The 19,432-nt window shown below is 42.6% G+C and overlaps 1 protein-coding gene across 2 annotated transcripts in view; it reads right to left on the reverse strand.

Moving 5' to 3' along the window:
- Sima (HIF-1 transcription factor component sima) overlaps positions 1-19,432 on the reverse strand; it is a 69,231-nt gene that overhangs the window by 30,826 nt on the left and 18,973 nt on the right. For both annotated transcript variants that reach the window (XM_076800807.1, XM_076800809.1), the window contains exon 7: positions 16,676-16,823. In XM_076800807.1, coding sequence (XP_076656922.1) covers positions 16,676-16,823 — 148 coding nt within the window. The remainder of the gene's footprint in view (positions 1-16,675; positions 16,824-19,432) is intronic.

Consider the following 19,432-nt stretch of genomic DNA (forward strand, 5'->3'; position numbering starts at 1 on the left):
TCCTAGAGGCTCTACAATATTTTCTAAATTTTTGACATGCTTTCCACAGGCTCTAAAATTTGTTTAGAGGTCCCAAAATCTTCCTAGAGGCTCTACAATATTTTCTAAATTTTTTACATGCTTTCCACAAAGGCTCTAAAATTTGTTTAGAGATTCCAAAATCTTTCTAGAGGCTCTACAATAGTTTCTAAATTTTTTACATGCTTTCCAAAGGCTCTAAAATTTGTTTAGAGATTCCAAAATCTTTCTAGAGGCTCTACAATAGTTTCTAAATTTTTTACATGCTTTTCAAAGGCTCGAAAATTTGTTTAGAGATTCCAAAATCTTTCTAGAGGCTCTACAATAGTTTCTAAATTTTTTACATGCTTTCCAAAGGCTCTAAAATTTGTTTAGAGATTCCAAAATCTTTCTAGAGGCTCTACAATAGTTTCTAAATTTTTTACATGCTTTTCAAAGGCTCGAAAATTTGTTTAGAGATTCCAAAATCTTTCTAGAGGCTCTACAATAGTTTCTAAATTTTTGACATGCTTTCCAAAGGCTCTAAAATTTGTTTAGAGATTCCAAAATCTTCCTAGAGGCTCTACAATATTTTCTAAATTTTTGACATGCTTTCCAAAGGCTCTAAAATTTGTTTAGAGATTCCAAAATCTTTCTAGAGGCTCTACAATAGTTTCTAAATTTTTTACATGCTTTCGAAAAGCTCTAAAATTTGCTTGAATCCTCCAAAATCTGTCCAGACTCTTAAATTGTCTTGTATATCCTAGATCCCTCTCCCAGACCTCTCGAATGTTTTCTTCCGAAACGCTTAATAAAAATCCCGAGCTTCCGAAAATGGCGTCCTAAATTACATCACAAAACAAATTCACCAATTCACGGGATCTGCCACAAACAGCCATCCAATAACCATTAAATAAACAACGCTCGTCTCAACGTCCGGGTGGCACTTCTCGCGTCGATTCGATCGCTATTACGAAGAGGCAGCGCGATTCGGCGAAGAAGAAAAGAAATAAAGCTCGAAGAGAGCGAAGAGGAAAAAACCGATCTTACGGGACCAGGTAATAAAACCGGGCTGGTCTCGAGGGTCTAAAAATGTATTCGACGTCCCGAGAGATTTTAACGAGTCCTTGTGCACGCCGCGGGCCATTAGCCCGTTTCGCGATCTGGCCTGCGGCGCGTCTCGCGTTGCGAAAAAAAAAAACCGAACGAGGAAAAAAGAACAAAGAGATAGAGAAAGAGGGAAACACTTTATGGCATCTTCTACCGGTGGCTCGTGTATCGTCGAGCGGAATTTAAAAATATACCCGGGCGCGTTCTCTCGGCTTTCGCAGATTCGATCGTCGGGGTCGACGACCCCGGGGGGCCACCCGATCGATCGCGATCCACGGATCCCGGCGACGATCGACGGCCGATCGAGGGAACACGATCTAGTCACGCGACACCGAGGTCGCCCGGCCGATTACGCGAACGCATGATCGTTCGCCGTTTCGTTTCGTTTCGTTTCGTTTCGTTGCGAGCTCGCCTTGGTAACGACCGCGGTTTCCTGAATAATTTCACGGCCGAACACGAGCCAAGATAACCGAATCGGACGATCTCCGCAGAGCCGAGATAGCTCATCTTTTTTTTTTTCGCGATTAGTACGGGGTATATCGCTCGAGTGGGCCACGCCGGTTTTGACCCTGACTCGCCGCTGCGAGATCATTAACTGTGCTAATGAGATTGCGCAAGACATATGCATTTTTCCGAAGATCCCCGGGATTGGAATTTTTTGCGGATGAAGCAGTGGGGAGAAAAATTGGAGAAAATTCCCTAGCGTGGATACAAGTGACTGGTATGTTCACGATTTTTATCACAATTTTTCTATTTGCGAGAATATCAGGAAAACGGATCGAAACCTGATACACGAGAATTATATATTTTCTTTTTTTCCGAACTTCCTCTCGTGTGTTGAATTTTCTGTGTTCAGGATGATAGACTAAAAAATCGAAAATAAATTTCCTCCTGTGTATTTAAGTGACTGTTACGTGCCTGATTTTTTTCAGAATTTTCACACGTCACGAACACAGAGAAATCCTAACACAGAGCAGCCCGATAACCGAGAAATACAAATCTCACCGAACTTTCTCCTATTCTTAATTTGTCACGTCTACAATAATACAGTGAAAAATCGGATAAAATTCCCTAATATAGATCCAGGTAGCTGCAACTTGCCTGATTTTTTTCCGAATTTTCGCACGCACCCAACTCGCATAATTCACAGGTATTTCGCAGACGGTCTTTTTGAACCTACGAAAGGAACATCGTCACGGTTTGAGCCATGCTTGAATCATCCAACGACTTATCGAAGATCGCGAGTTCGTTGCCACGTTCAAAGGCGTCGGCTCTCTCTCTCTCTGTCTCTCCTGAGGATTTATCGTAGATCGTAAAAGCTCGCACACGCGGCGGATCGATGCCCGTAAAATTAGACGAAGAATCGTCGAGAGTGGACGCGGATCGTCGAGTTAAAAATATTGAGCGGCGATACTCGTTGCGCAACCGCGTCGGGAAACGTACGATAATGTTGATCGAGATGATGGACCTTAAAAACACGTGTGTCTGTGGAGATGCGCTCTCGACAATAAATTTTACTCGAAGATACTGTTCGCGAACTTTCCGCAAGATCAACAACCATTCCCTCCTCCCTCCGCCTATTAATTCCTAGCTTGGATCGACGCGGATCTTTATGCAAGATAAAAACGGTCTGAATCAATTGTGAGAAACAGGAGTTACAGAAAAATGCACTTCTTTCAACAACTCTGATAAATTCGAAAAATATTTTTACAGTTTCACGCGTCTTAGCATTTTCACCGCAAATGTATAGAATCAGAAAATTTTCTTTGTTGTCAAAATACAAAGGGTTCGTTGATGATTTTTTATATCGGAGTTAATCGAGTTGCTGTTGGAGGATCGTTTTGAGAAACCAAAACGTTTTGCAAATTGCAAAATCCTTTGCAAAGTAGAAGCTCCCGTCATAGCGAACGCGACAGAGCGGCGGTGATTAATCGACGACACGATAACAGCAACACAACACAAAGAGCGACCTAAATCTACCGAAGGAATGCAGGTTCACCCAGCGATTCGATTCGATTCGATTCGATTGGATTCGATTCGATTCGCATGCGGCGATGTGTCAACGACTAGCCGCCGCCTGTTGCGTCAATCAGACCCGCACCGACTCGCATAACTTTCTTCGCGCAAAATCTTCTCTCACTTTTATTCGCCGAAATTTTACCCGAAAATAACATTTCATTCTATTAAAAAAGAGAAAAAAAATCTGAACTTATCGGACGCGGAAATAGTGACAACGCGGGACAGACACAGGTGTCAAAAAGACTTCGCACCTGATTGCTAATTGGACACGATGTGGGCAAACTAGTGAGTCACTGTACACTTTGACGAGCATTCCGACAATTGTGACACTTCCAAAAAGTCTGTAATGTCGTTCTGATAAGATTGTATAGAATGATCGGGTCACATGAGCTAAAATTGCAACGATCGAGATCGAGAGAAAATGTGATTTTGATTGGGGAGAGTGGTGTCAAGTGTTTCCGTATCTGTGCTCTTTGTATTCTGAATGTCGCAACTGCGAATTTTATGCGAGTATGAAATCGGCTGATCAATTTCAAAACAGTAAAAACATTTGGAGGATCAAAATATACACTATTTTCAGTTTAGTAAAATTGTTTGTAGAAGAAATAAATGTTCACGTAGATCCTCCAGCTTGCTATTAACGCAAACAATGTTTGTTTTGCACGGAAATCCGGTGATTAGTTGTAACATGTAAAATAGTCCAGACCCTAATATATTAAACAGTCGCAGCATTGAGTTAAATAATAAATGTTACACTGCATCGAAAATATAAAATAATACAAATTAGAGGTACAAAGTAAAATATAAGTATGCAATAAATATAAAAATGTTCGAATAGACACATTTGAACTGTCAGAATAGACATTTTTGCTAAAGTAATATAAAATAATCCAACTTGTGACACAAAAGTACTGAAGTAATCCAATTTTTGACACAAAGCACTATATTGCAATCAAAAACCGAAAATAACGCGCATTTCAGGTGCAAAGTAAGCTTCACACCGAATACAAATTTAAACCGAAACGTATACATTGTCGACGGTCAAGATCTCGCTGTTGCTATGACGCTGAACGTCATAATTTTAGAGTCGCTCGTAAAACAATACGTTACAACATTTTGGGCTCGCTTAACACTTTGACTCAGAAATTCTATAAAAATCAAAGTGATCTACCGAATGAAATAAAAGTCGAAAAGTTGAGGAACACATCGGTTTTTGTTTCAAAATTGTCAACAATCACAATGATCTCGCTGCTATTGTGCTACTTAGCACCACAATGTTGAAATCGTCTAGAAGACAGTATCTTTGAAATTTTTTAATCTTGATCAACACTTTGCCTAGCAATCCTGCAACCTCAAAAATCCCATAGACCCCTAGCCTAAGCCGAAGGGCAGTCCGTCGAACGAACTAACAATTGAAGAGTCGAGACGTATGACACAACCTGTAGCATCGCAATTTTAGAACCGTTTCTAAAACAAAGTCTCCGTGTTCCCTCCGAGCCAGGCCTGCCAAGTGTCTGAAATCCGACGGACAAGAGGATCATAATCTCCGAATGATCGTCTCTCGAACGAAGGAAACACCGATCGAACTCGGTCATCGACGGTGGAGAGCAGCAACGTCGCGAACGATAAACGCCATTGTGCACACGCCTATTATTAACTGTTTCGGTGCACGTTGGCCTTGCATCGCGCTCGTTCCCGATAGACCTGTTGGCCGTACTCCACGAGAGATCGAGAGATCTTCCGGCTTCCACGATCTATCGATCGACACGATTCTCCCAAATTCTCACTTTCATCCTATCCCCATTTCATTCTCGATCCGCTCGGTAGACTCTTGCATGATTTCGGCTCGACTAACCGTTTGTGGAACGACTGCGTTCGAAACTTGTGACCGTTGGATCCGGGGGGAGGGGGGGTGCCCGTGATCGAGATCTAGATCGGCGCGGAATGGCCGCGCATACCGTCCAGATCCGAGGATGCGACGCGGACGATCGCGTGGTTACGACTGATTCGGAACTGGTTGTTCGGAGACTGGCGACGAGACACCGACGAGATGATGATGATGCTGATGACGATGCGCACGGTGCATCCGCGGACCCGAGGATGATCACTGAGAGCCGAGCCAAGCCCGTGGCGAAACTTGAATCGGTCGCTTGTCACCGCGCGATCCCCCTCCTCCTATTCCTCTCTCGTCTCTTCGGCGTTCGGATCTTCGTCCTTCTCTAGCCTACGTGCTACAGCGTCGGCCCGACTCGGCCCGGCCCGGCCCGGCCCGGCCCGAGTCCGAGTACGAGCGTGCTGCATGCTGGCCGGCTGCTCTTATGCCTGCTCCACACTGACCAGCACGTTCTGACCGTCGCTCGGTGACCAGAATCGCAAAAATCTGGACAAAATTTATGCCTGTTAATTAAACATTACGGTGGCATTATATGCATTACCCGATTATGTCGTACTTGGTCAAATACAATTTTGTAAAATTAGAAGGATCGGTATTGTTATACTGTTCTTGACTCACAAAAATTGACACAGGGTGTCTTGCAGAAGTGAATTCCGGAAGACCATAACTCTGTAATTAATCAGTATATTTGAATGGAAAAATTCTGAAGTACTCTCCGTAATATAGGGCTTTAAATGCCAAAAGATTTGTAGGTCAGAGTGTAGCTGTTTTTGAGAGAAAAAATAACCCAAAGACGATACTTTCGGTTGGAGAATTTCGGAGCGGTCTGGCAAGCTGCGACCGCTGGTCAGCTGACGAAGAGTAGTGGTCAGTGTGAACCAGGCATAAGAAGCTGGTTCCACAGCATCTGTGCGATCCCACTCCCCATCCTCATCCTCTCCACCTTCTTCTTCTTCTACACGTCATGTTGCTGTGCGTGCGAGGTGGCACGCGCGTAATCAGTCAGCGCCGTGTTCGCTCGCGTTCAGCCGAGTTGAAATGTGTGTCACGCGGGCTCCGTTCGCCTAAGGATCTTGCAGGCGATTCGCTTCAGCGATACAGATTCGTGGATAAATTAAAAGACCTCGTCAACACGTTCGCCGACAAATTTTGTACCCCCCAATCAATCCGATTCAACTCGCAGCAATTCGGTTCGTGAAATCGTGAAAAAAAGCAAAAATTTGTTACACGGATCATTCGTTCAACCCTTCTGTACAGGTCACGTTCCGACAATATCTAGTTCAATTGAAATATATTACGGTGAAAAATTAGTTTCTAAGTCTGGGATTAAGTAACTCGAAACCGTCACGTGGCAGTTAACGCGTTGGAAGGACATTCTGAGGATGCTTGTTCGCGTCACGTGCTTCTTGTATTTGTTATTTATATGCTCTCCTGTCTTTCATTTTTAAGGACCATCTTATTTAATAGTTTATAGATTGGAAAACTCGTGTTATATGTTGTAACATAGTTTGTGACCATTTTTGTAACAGTTGATTTTTCTGGGACTAGAGACACAGTTCTGATTAGAAACAAAATCCTCTGTTCGTCGACTAGATAAAATCTAAGTATTATCAGTATCAACAGAATCTTCATGAATTTTTTCTTTCAAATGACTCAGCTCCGAGGAAACGTGCTCAGTGCACACGTCGTTACGGAAACAACTTCTCGGAAAGAAGCCGTAACTCGGGCATTCCTGAGGATTTTGCAGAAAAATTGCTACAGGTTGTACAATACGTAGTACTTTTAAACGAGCCGCTCGTTAAAAATAGAAGTCCATTTATTTCTTCAGGAAAAATTCCTGAAGATCACAGACTTTTCCGTTTGCTAACTAACTATGACCCAGCAACCCAATCACTTCCTATATGTGTATACAATCTTACAGGTACCTGATGAACTCAATTTTTGAAGCTTGATTCAATTTTTAAGTCTTGATTCAATTTTTAAGGCTTGATTTAATCTTTAAGACTTGATTCAATACTTGAGGCTTGGACTCAAATTTCAGGGGCTAATTAGTGTAAACAAATTGGAGAACGCTGAAAAGGACCAATGGAAAGAATTGATAGATTGTGATAGGCGTGTACGGTGTGCGAACTTGATCCGATTTGATCCGATTCGACCCGAATGGAAAAGTTCGTGACGCGATTCGCGAGAGATCGTCCTGGTAATCGGGTCGAGATTAAAGCACAGCCCCGTTCGACGAGACGCATCGCTGACGTTCGTGTCCCGCGCCTCGCGCTTGATTATTTTGAGAATCGGCACGCGGTCGTCGCGTTTAGTGACGTTCGAGAAATACTTTGATCGAACCTGGCTCGCACGGGATCGCGAGTCTCCTCGCCCACCATCTGTCCATCATACTACAAACTATGAACGTTCATAAACCATCGGGAATTATTGCTCAAGCTGAAGCTCCACCCAGAAGCACGGCAACTCTATCTTCTTTGAATTGCTATTGAAATATTCGTATGTTCCAATTATTCTTCAAGGTACAGCTTGGTAAAAGATATAAGATCCAATCGCTCCAAAGATCCAATTGTTCCAAAGATCCAATCGTTCCAAAGATCTAATCGTTCCAAAGATCCAATCGTTCCAAAGATCCAATCGTTCCAAAGATCCAATCGTTCCAAAGATCCAATCGTTCCAAAGATCCAATCGTTCCAAAGATCCAATCGTTCCAAAGATCCAATCGTTCCAAAGATCCAATCGTTCGAGAGATCTATTCCCTCAAAAAATCGATTCGCTCCAAAGATCCAATCGTTCAAAAGATCCAATCGTTCAAAAGATCCATTCGGTCCAAAGATCCATTCGGTCCAAAGATCCAAGCGTACGAGAGATCAATTTCCTCAAAAGATCCAAGCGTTCGAGAAATCAATTTCCTCAAAAGATCCAAGCGTTCGAGAGATCAATTTCCTCAAAAGATCCAAGCGTTCGAGAGATCAATTTCCTCAGAAGATCCATTCTCTCCAAAGATTCGATGGTGAGGAAGATCCATTTGCTCGAAATCCCGATTAAGGAAATTAGAATCGATCGAATCGCGATTATGAATGTGAAGAAAGTCAGGATGTCGCGATGAACAACGACAGGAAGTGTCACGGTCTCCGATCCCCGGCGCTGCGGGAAACTTGAACGGAGAAAGAGATCCACGAGATCCTGCAACGACGTTATTCAGGTAGCGACACTGTATCGTAACGGATCGTGTTTCAGAAGGCAACTCGCGTGTCCATATTAGCGGAAGATCGCTTCCGGTATGAGCGCCATCCGCGTTCCATCGCCATTAGGAAGGAACTCATCTCGCATCGTGATCAACCCGATACTCCCGGAAATTAATCAGAAATGGAGATTCCGTGTTGAACACCTCGCCAGTGTCGAAACACAAATTTGTCACGGGACGGACAAAGGACCTCCGACCCTATTAAAACCTTCCCGAATTATGTACAAAATGGAGATTACAAGGTTATTCAAATAAAAAAAATTTTACCGTAATACTACGAATAATAAGTTTACTTGGAAAAAATTGTGCTTGTGAAACGGTACTGTTAAAAATCGGACAATTCGTATGCAACAACCTAATACTTCACGTAGATTCATGTTCGATAATTGATTCGACAGGCTTCAACTTGAATTAGGGTTCAAGTTCAGGGTCAAAGTGAAAATGAATCCAACGAAAGCGACATCCGAGGGTTAAAAGACGAATCACTGAGCGAGAATGGATCTATTTTTTCACTAAACAATGGGCTCACAATGAACAACAAATTCCTGTTAACCGAAACCTTCTGAAATCGAAGCTGCTGTCACCATCATATCCCAACAAAAGAATAATAAAGGAAATATTCTCTCAAGCACACAAGTCTCTAATGAATCCCATAAACAACTCGATTCACCCCCTATTTGTGGGGTGCGAAAACGTACTTCAAAACACTAATCTAATCTTGTCTAAACACAGCCACATTATCATTCTCTCAGACACACAATTCTCCATTGATTCCTATAGACAGTTTAACTCACCACTTACTCGAGGCTAAGCAAAATATTGCAGAATACTAATCAAAAGTCACACAATCCTCTATGGATTCTCACAGACACTCGAGAGCGAAAATAATATTTCAAAACACTGATCCAGAGTTCCCTAAACGCAACCATCATGCTCCCATTAAGACCAGAACTCACCCCTAACTCGGTGACGAACGAAATACTTTTGAACACTGATCCAGAGGTCTCTAAACACACCCCGACAGGCATCCTCTCCCAACCATACTCTCCTCCGCAGGCTCTCCCACAGCCAGAACTCACCCTCGCTCAAGAGCAAAAATCCCCTAAAACACAACTCCGAACTTCTCGAAACAATATCCTCCTCTGTCTCCGATTTCTGAATGAACTTATCCGCATAGACGACACATACACGTCGGTATTGATCGCCAACAGCGCGATCGACGGCAGCAATCCAGGGGCGGTTCGATCCGCGATCCGGCACGAGCTGAGCCTCGATCATCCCCCGGTCGGACGCGGTTACTTACTGGCCACATTCCGCGGAGGAACGCGCGCGACTCGCTCCGAATGAATTGCGTTTCTAGGATTTTGCTCGCGGAACAGACAGAGAGAGAAAGACACTACCACAGCGAGAGGGAGGGAGGGGGGGAAGGGATGAAAGGGGTGGGAGAGAGAATCGCACGACCGAGTTTGCGCGCCGGCCGACTTTCTCCCTTTCGGCGCTCTCACTTTCGTTCGGGGTCATACACAGAGGAAGTATCGACGACCGCGACGAACATAACCGCGAGAGAAAGACAGAGAGAGATCGCGAGAGAACGCGAGAGAGAGCAGCAGAGCGCGCGCAAGCGTGGAACTTTTCACTCTCGAACACCCGACCGAGATAACCCCGTTTTTATTTCGGGGTTGAAGCCGCTCGAGCTGCTCCAGACCGATTCAAATCCGCTTCGAAGCTGCTTCAAAGCTGCTTCAAAGCCGCTTCAAAGCTCCCTCGCCGCTGGCCTGTAAGGCACAACTGAGGCCGTCAACGTAGGAGGAGCCCGCAACATCGATCTATGCCCTCCGCCTCCACGATCTTAATTGCGAACTCTTAGTTTCCGGGTGGATGATGCTCTTTTCGGGGGGTGGTTGTCCATTTTTAGGGGGTAGGTTTCTGGTACGCGAGTGTTGAGAAATTTTGAGACCGATTTTCGGATTTTTGGGAGTTCGTTGCTTGGGGGTGGTCCTTGCTTTGCTGTTGAGAGGGGATGATTGTGATTGCACGTTATGTGCAACTGTAAATTTAGTCACTCAATTTATGCTGCAATGTGTATAATCGTACAGTTATTTAGTGTTTGCACGTCTTATTTTGTCACACAATATTTTGTACCTTTAATTATGGCTGCCACGAAACAGCAATATCAGGTTGAATATACACGATGTATGTCTGGGACACGGAAAAGATCGAACGGGTAAAATAACAGTTATCAATCCCGACTCGATGTTATTCATACCGCGTTCGCATGCCATGATTCGCATCATTAGCGCATATATGCGCGCAATTTTCTCGGTCAATGTCACTAGAGCGAGTGTGTGCGCTGTTATACAACATTCACTTGCATCGTGAATAGCGCAATATCTGCTACAGATCGTATTACTCATTCTTCCGTATTCAATCGTGCACTGCTATTGTCAGTAACAATGCGCTTAATTTTCTTAGAACACGATGCGCCCAAATCTACAATTACTATGCAAATCAGTAGTGTATCTTCAACTATTTGACCCCAAAACGTTTTCTTCCTGTTACAGCATTTTTCCAATGGAAAGCTATTAAACCATTCTGTCACAAGCATTTTACTATACTATTTAATTGTTATTTAATTCTGTAATTAATGTAATTCAAATGTTATTTTTAGCAGACGTTATTACAAAAGAAAAGAAAGCATTTCAATGTAGCAGTTTTTAAAGCTAAATCGTTAAGGTTTCAGATTGAAACGTCTCCGAAAACATTAAAAAATGTTCTCCAGACTACCACGAATTTAAAGACTGAAGCTTCCTCTTTAGTACGAGCCCTTGAAACTGGATGTACATTTTCTTAGCACTTGAATAATTTTTAAGTGAAAGCTGTGCAGATAATTTTTCAGTAATATAGTACTCACATGATCAGACTTAGTTTTAATTTTTGTTGCACAAAGCAGCCAAGAAAAAAATCACACACCAAGTTTTAAGCACTCGTTTTAAAGAGGAGGCTTCAGTCCATGGTCGATGCAACCCGCATCGAAATTTTCCGAAGTCTCTACAGACGTTTCAATCTGCATCGCTTCCGATGCGAAAACATGTTTTCAGTTTCCCACCTGTTAAATGATGCAACAATCTCAAAAAAATCTCAGAAAAAAATTAACGTTGGACTGCGGTAGTGGAAGCCTCGATCTGCAGAACAAGTCGAAGATTAATATTCTACTCAATTAATATTCTATTCAAAAATCGGAAATGTATTGTTGAAGTGTTTTGCAGTGAATTTGTGCAAATTTAGAGTACTTCTCAGAGCCGCCATAAGGTTGGAACATACTTCATAAGATTCCCGGCGAAATCCAGGGCCATGGTTCCGTCAGGACCAGCCCCGTTTCGCAAAACGTGGGTGGTTTCAACCCCAGGGAAACTGGTGGAACCATCCCTACCATCCCTTCCGTCCCTTCGCCGGGATATTGATCTCAGTTGGCGGCCCATCGCCGCTAATTGTCAACGGGGGACGATCGACCGGGTTCTACCGTGAATAGGCATGCAGTCACGAGAAATGCATCTCCCCCATTTCATAATTACGAGATCTCATCGTCGACGGTGCCATCTCACGCTCGTTATGCAACTCGCGCCGCGTTTAAAAAAAGTTCGGCACGTTACGCAACCGAGTGGCAACCTTCGGGCCCCTACGCAAACACTACACTATTCATAACAATAGACAGAGACGGAGACACGAGCGGAGAAAGAGAGGGAGAGAGGAGAAAAGCTGCTCTTTCAAATTTTGCTACTTTTTTTCTTTTGCCACAGCTTTTCTACTGAATCAGGATACGTAAAAAACGACTAGATGGAAGCACGTTTCAATTTTTCGAAGGTTCGAGTTTTCCTAAGGTTCGAGTTTTCCTAAGGTTCGAGTTTTCCTAAGGTTCGAGTTTTCCTAAGGTTCGAGTTTTCCTAAGGTTCGAGTTTTCCTAAGGTTCAAGATTTCCTAAAGTTCAATTTTTCCTACGGTTAAATTTTAAGCTTATATTTTTCCAAAGGCAAAATTTTTCCAACGGTTCAATCTTTCACAGATTCAATTTTCCAAAGGTTCAAGTTTTCCAAAAGTTCAATTTTTCCTAAAGCTCAATTTTTCCAAAAGCTTAATTTTCCAAAAGCTTAATTTTTCCAAAGGCTTAATTTTTCTGGAGGTTCAATTTTCCAAAGAGTCAATATTTTTGGAGGTTCAATTTTTCCAAAAGCTTAATTTTTCCGAAGGCTTAATTTTTCTGGAGGTTCAATTTTCCAAAGGTTCAATATTTCTGGAGGTTCAATTTTTCCAAAGATTCAATTTTTCGAATCGTTTCGAGTCGTTTTGATTGAAACGTTCGAAAGATCTCTCGTTTGAAAGATTCATTGGCTCCACAGATCTACCTAGGAGCTTAGAATCGATCGAAAATCTCGGGAACCCCTACGCCAGCACTGCATTATTCGTAACAATATAAAGAGACAGAGACACGCGCAGAGAAAGAGAAAGATGAAGAATTCTTCCATTCTTTGTTCTCCCAAGATCTTCCGTCGAGCCGGGAAACGTAACCACCCTCTCGCACAGAGAACAGAAACGATCGGAAATGATCTCTCCCACGGGAACGACAAAATACACGCGCAACTCGTACAGAAGGAAGCGTGAGGCGCAAACGCATATGAGGATGGAACTGAAACAAAGGGAGAACGAGGGAGAACGAGAGAGAATGAGAGAGAGAGGCGTACACTGTCGGCAGAAAGTTTGCTGGTAGCTGGAAACACGGTTTTGTCGCGGAGGCGAAATGTAATTGGTAGGTTTCGTGGGAGCCTTCAGTGGGTTCACAGCTGGATTTATTTACAGGATGGTTTTTGTAAGAAGGTGAACAATATCTAGTAAAAAATTGCTGTCTTCTAAATGTTCTTTACACTTCCGTTATCGTTTCAGGATATTTCTGCAATAGTATTACGATGTTCAAGTGTATAGTCTTGTACAGGTGACATATAAGAGTGAAACGTCTTGTAGAGGGGAGAAGACTGAATTTACTTAAACTCTGTACGATAAAATATCTGTATATATAAATAAAGAAGTCAATTCAGTAATTTCCTATGAAAATGTTTCTATAATTTCAATAATTGTCAAATAGAAAACAGGTCATTTCGACCGCGGTAGGTTTAGTGTTAAATAAAGAAATCAATTCAGTCCTGCGAAAGTGATAGTATAATTTCAGTAATTGTGGAGCAGAAAACCGGTCGTTTGACTGTGGTAGGTGGAGAAGGGTAAATAATAATGTACAACAAATAGAAATCCAAGCAGACCGAGGCATGTTGAATCATGCGGTGGTCAAGAATGTTCACTTTCCGCGGACAAGATTGCACAATATCGTTGGAAACAGGGGAGAACAGTTGAAAACTTTCTGCCGACAGTGTATGAGGATCGACTGAACGAACGAGATACTAGGGGGTGGTAGGGGGTGGCAGAGGGTGGCGAAGAAGAGTGTCACGGACCTCTTTATGTGGGCCACGAGTTCTCCTTGGTCGACTGGCGTCTGGCAAAGGGTCGGTGGTTCCGACGCGTGTTCTGCACCAAGGTAAGAAGAAGCAAGAAGGAAGAAACGTTCTAGGGGGATGAAATTACCGCGTTGGAAGGGGGTTGAAAGCGGAAGACGAGAAACGTCGACCGGTTTATTTGTTTCCCGATAGAGGACCCCAGCTGGGTGTCGGCTCTGCCGCCTTAATGGCCCCTCTTCTTTTTCTTCTTCTTCTTCTTCTTCTTTCACTTCCTCTTTTCATTACACGGCTCTCCGCCATCTTGTCCCTCAAGATGTAGCTCAACACCCTCAACACTGTCAAATCTACGATCTTTTTACCGGAAAATATTTGACGCCTACCAGCCACGCTTTTTCTCGAACAAATCTCCGTCGCCATTCGTACAACAAATGTATCCGTTTTTTTGTTCGTAAGAAATCGCTTCAATGTGCGTCACGACACGCTGATAATCTCGAGGATGTTTATCGACACTGATTTTTAGATCATCTGTGCGAATCGTGTGGCTATGAGTTGCCGAATACGGTGGATCGAGATAATGCGGATCATCGTGCGAAGTAAAGATTTTCTGCATCGAGTACAAGAAACGGGAGCCGAATCGAATATTCATTATAAGTTTTATACAATTTAGTATCAGAGGAGATCATTTCTAAAATATAGTTGATTTTCGTATTATTTTAATCGCACACCAAATTTCCGAAACTCGTTTGTGCTATCAACGTATCAGATTCGCAATCTATTTGCTGATAAATACGCGTGAATCACGCGCACGCGCAGTCTCGTTCGAACCGATCACAAAATGCTGATTAATCGATCGATTTTTATCATCAGGCTCAGGATCAAGATCACAATTTTCTACGTAAAATTTTCTTCTGTTCACACTACTCTCAAGGCCGCGCGGTATATGGTACACACTTTAGATCAGACTTTTTTTGTAAATGGACCAAACGTCTTCGGTTCTTCTGCCAAGTTAGGGTAAGGGACCCAAATTACTCTTGGTAGGGTCCAATTACTCTTGGGACCCAGTTACTATTGGTGGGGGTACCAATTACCGTATGTATGTACACACAATAAAGCAATATTAATAGAATAAAACTGAAGGATTCCAGGGAATATTTTAGGGGATTCCAGTGGTAAAGGGGGTTGTGATCTGCAACCCCTCGGCCAATCTGAGCGACAAATCCGCCTCGTAAACCGTCGGCCGGTGGTTCTTCAGAAGTATCTTCCGCAAACAGACAATAAAGGGGAAGAGGACAAACACGAGATCGTGAAACCGAGCTTTTCACAACGCACACACACACAGAACAGCGAACAATAGAGCAAGCACTTACCTTGCGTGATCGTTGCCGGAAAGATCCTGCACGGTTCAACCCTATCAACAAATTCCGAAAATTTTTCCCCCGAGAAATTTGATAAACCAGCGTTACCTAATTTATTCGTGCCAGCTGCGATCCATTCGCAATTTATTTCTTTCTATATTGACCTTCTCCTTTAAAAAAATTTTATTTTACTGAATTTTTACTGTTCTGTTTCAGTTCTGCAAATATATATTTTCTTACTATGAATATCGACTAAATTAACAAAATACTGATATTCTTTCTGGTTTTTTTAAGCGGACCATCCCTGAATTACTCTACCGCGAAATGGCGAACACGTTGATTTGTAGTTCCAAGATAAAAATTTAAAAAAGCGAGAACTGAAATTATGGCACACGCGATGTCTGGCACGGGTGCATTGACTTTCCAACCATTCGCACGTGGTCGACCGCGTTTATACAGGGTGTCCCGGAATTCTCGCACGCGACCTCAACACGAGCGTGCCTGCGAAGCGAAAAACGTAAGCGTCGAACTATGCATATTTAGATGCAAATGTGTATCACGTACGCGCGGAACATTGCACGTTGCGAATCCTACTCGACGAACATAATGCTCTTACGTAATCGTTCGCCTTGGAGTTCTCGCAAAAATCGATCTCTGCCGCTCGATTTTACTATAGCGACCGGAGAACCTTGATCCGAGACAAGATTCCGGAAATTTTTGAAAGTATTGTTCACTATGATTTTTGGGAGAGTCTATACACAGTGAAAGTGGATGGTGATCCTTGGAGCCTACAGCGAAAAGAAATGCGAATAGCATGCGAGAGAAGGAAGAAAGCGAGTTGGAAGACACTTCTGACTGAAATCATGCAGAACGATGCACTGTGGTCTCGAAAATCGTTATTTTGTGGCGAAACTCGATTATGTGAATGTACTAGTTTAGGTAACAAATTTAAGTTTTTTCCTTGTACGGTAAATTGATGTTTCGTACGTGGAAGTTTGGAAAAATTAATTTTAGTCGTTTTTTGCTACGGCGTGTAACTATGACGTAACTTCGTAAAAAATTCTGAAATAATTATGGGATAGTGGTTGTGTTAGTATGTAGCTACTGTAAAAATATGAATAATCTGGGTCTTACGTTTCAGTTGAAAATATGCATTTCTTTTCAACGTTAGAATTTTACGATCAAAAGTGTGGATTCTGATTGCTAGTGCGTTTATGGCTAGAATATGCATCCAAAAAATCAACTTTAATGGTACAAATTGTTTACCGAGTACTATATATTGTTGAGTAAGTTTGCTGATAAGAAAGCACATCAAATAGCCACGTGTAACCTAATTTGTAACAAGAATCAAACTAAAAACTGTACTATAATGTGTAAAAAACAGGAGGAATGCATAAAAGACTAACATTTGTAACAATTTGTAACAAGAATCGTCTTGGATCAATTTTGTTTGAAAAAGCGCAACAACTTGGAGTCATATCTTGGATTTTACGCCACGAAAGACAACTTCTGAGCCCACAAAGTGTCATCGACAAAGAAACAGTCCAAATCCTACCTTAGGATGTAGTTGACACAGACGACAGAGAGCGGTTTCTGTTGTTTCGAACAATGAATGAGCGTGGCCTGCGTGACCACCCACGCGTATCCTCCTCGTTTGCCCAGGAATCTGTAGGCCACGGTCTCGCACTGACCCTTGCTGAATACTGAAAAAGGAAAACAAGGCTAATCAGTAAGAGGTCCTGCGTGTTCTCGCCGCGCTTCGCGACTGGTCTTATGTGTACACCGCAAACGGTTGCGCAGATTCGCGCGCGCGACTCGGCTGACGAAATCCACTGTGGAGCGCAATCAATCGTTCCAGAAACTGTTGCGCTAGATTTCACAGTTTTCGAGCACGTTTGATCATCAGGTGTTACCGGAGGCTCGAAATGAACGGAATCTCATTTTCTACTAACCCTTGTGTAGACCATCAAAATGTTAAAATCAAGCTAGAGGTTCGTTCAAACAGCAAAATCAAATAGGAAGACAGTGTTAGTTCGGAAATTAAATTGCTGTCACCGATGAACAATTCATTGTTCAGAGAATTTAGGAACCATGAGTAGGTGAAACACGAAAAAAGTGAAAATATTAAAAGATTCTACGAGTTCAATTCCATTCTTTGCAGCTTGTTAAAATGATTAAGACGAGGAACAATTGTCTATAGAGCTCCTGTTTCTTGCAATCGCTAACATTTGTATTTTGCATGAAGATGCACAGTGATCGCTTCGAACGGAAACAATTTCAAGACAGTAAGGACTTAACGATGAAGAGGAAAAGCGACAAAAGTGGAAGAAGAACTCAATTAGCAGGACAGAGATTCCAAGAAATTTCAAGAGAAGCTTTCATCGATCCCCAGGCTAAGTATGCTCGACATCCGCGGAGGTCCCCCCTCAATCCCCTGATATCCTGCATCAGCGTGTTCCGGATGGGTCCCCGCGTCTAATCCCATCTTCCTCAGCCGTTTTACGGGAAGGGACGATATCCTTGGTTCCCTTTTCTCCGCCCTCTCGCGAGATAATGGCACAGTCTTCTCGCAGGAAGACGCTCGTGGAAGGTGTAGGAGTCTCGATAAGAGGATCCCGCGAACGCCGAAGGAACGGTTTCGCCAGAGAATACCGATACTTTGCCCCGGAAAACTGTCGTTTGTAAATAGGACGGCTGATAAATCATCGCCTATAAGTCGCTGGATTTGTTGGAAGTTGGTCGCCCTTCTGGGAGCATGATCGATAGGCCGAGGATTATTTTATGCATTCGTGGCGAAACTGGGTACGGGATGTGTAACACTGTGCAAACTAGAAAAAAAGTTTTAGAGAACGAATATAATTATTCGACTGCGGATTGTTATGCAAAATCAAAAAATTCTGTGTTATTTCCAAGGTACAGGAGCTACATAGATATTCATTTGTTTTCTTAATATTTAGGTTGAAAAGAAGGTACACGACAGTACTTTTCAATTATTTATACATTTGCACTGTACTGTATTTGGTCTACTCATCTTTTCCATGAACAATAATTGTTCTTTTTTGATTTAGTAAAATTCACGTTTACGTATTCTCCCCAAATTCTTATGTGGAACATTTCTATTTTGCATAAAGAAGCGCCGTCTAACGATTATCATTGTTGAATATTTAACCTACATATCTCCGTTTCTTGTATACAAAATCCGCAGTCTACAAACTTCATTTAAACACTAATACTTCCATCGACCCAGCAACTTCGGTCCTGGAGCTGGCGAGGCAAGCAAAACGACTCAATAAAGAGCCCAATAAAACAACAAACGGGGCAATAAAATAACAATAGGGAATTCAATTCGGTGGCAAGCCGTGGAACAATAAAAAAAAAGAAAAGAAGTAGGCAATTCATTGCTCATCTCGCCGCAGCAGGTTAACGCACGGTTAGTCGAGCTACCAATTAAATCACAGGCTCGTAAAAGACCCCTCCCCCTCGTCCCTCTCTCGCTCGCTCTCTCCTCGAATCCTGATAAGAGATTACACCGTCCTTGAAATTCTTACCATCCTTCCCTCGAACGGTGTCGTTCACCCGACAAGCCCACGCTCGAACCGACGAATCGTCCCGCCCAACGCCCACGATCACTATACTTTTTCTTTTTCGTCCCTCGGTCTACTTTTTCTTTTCCACCCCGACGACCACGTGGATCGATCCTTGCGAATTTTCTTCTTCCGCGTTTGATGCATAAAATTAGAATTCGAGAACGTGATGGAAATAGGAAGAGACCACCGACACGTGAGCAATTCTGGATTTTGTTTGTATTGTAACTCGGTTAGCGTTCGACCTAGTGTGCGTGTGTGTGTGCGCAAATTTTTTAATTGGGTTTCAGCATTGACATCTTTCTAGTGTCAGACTTTAGGAAAATTTTAGGGGAATTTTCGTTACAGCAAGTGTGTCTCATTAGTAGAGCCATTAGTGCAGGTTAATAACTTCTGCATATCAGCAATCAATTTTGGAATGACTGTACCGAATTGTTATGTTCTGAAAAATTTTGTATAGCGGGTGACCAACATATTACAGCCACTTATGTACAGGATGAGACACCTATGACTTTGAAAAAATGTTTCAGAAAGAAAATGTATGGTTCAGTAGAGTACGGTAAGCATAAACATGGTCTTCGTACGTTAAGTTATGCTTTTTGAAGAATAACTCCTTCGGAGGCCATTTGGAGGTCCACATATTATACACGGTTGAATTTGTCTTTTCATTAGCTATAATCTTACTCTGATCAAGATACGTCGTTTCATATAAAAGAAACGACGATGGT

This window comes from Halictus rubicundus, chromosome 15, assembly GCF_050948215.1.
Source record: "Halictus rubicundus isolate RS-2024b chromosome 15, iyHalRubi1_principal, whole genome shotgun sequence".
NCBI lineage: Eukaryota > Metazoa > Arthropoda > Insecta > Hymenoptera > Halictidae > Halictus > Halictus rubicundus.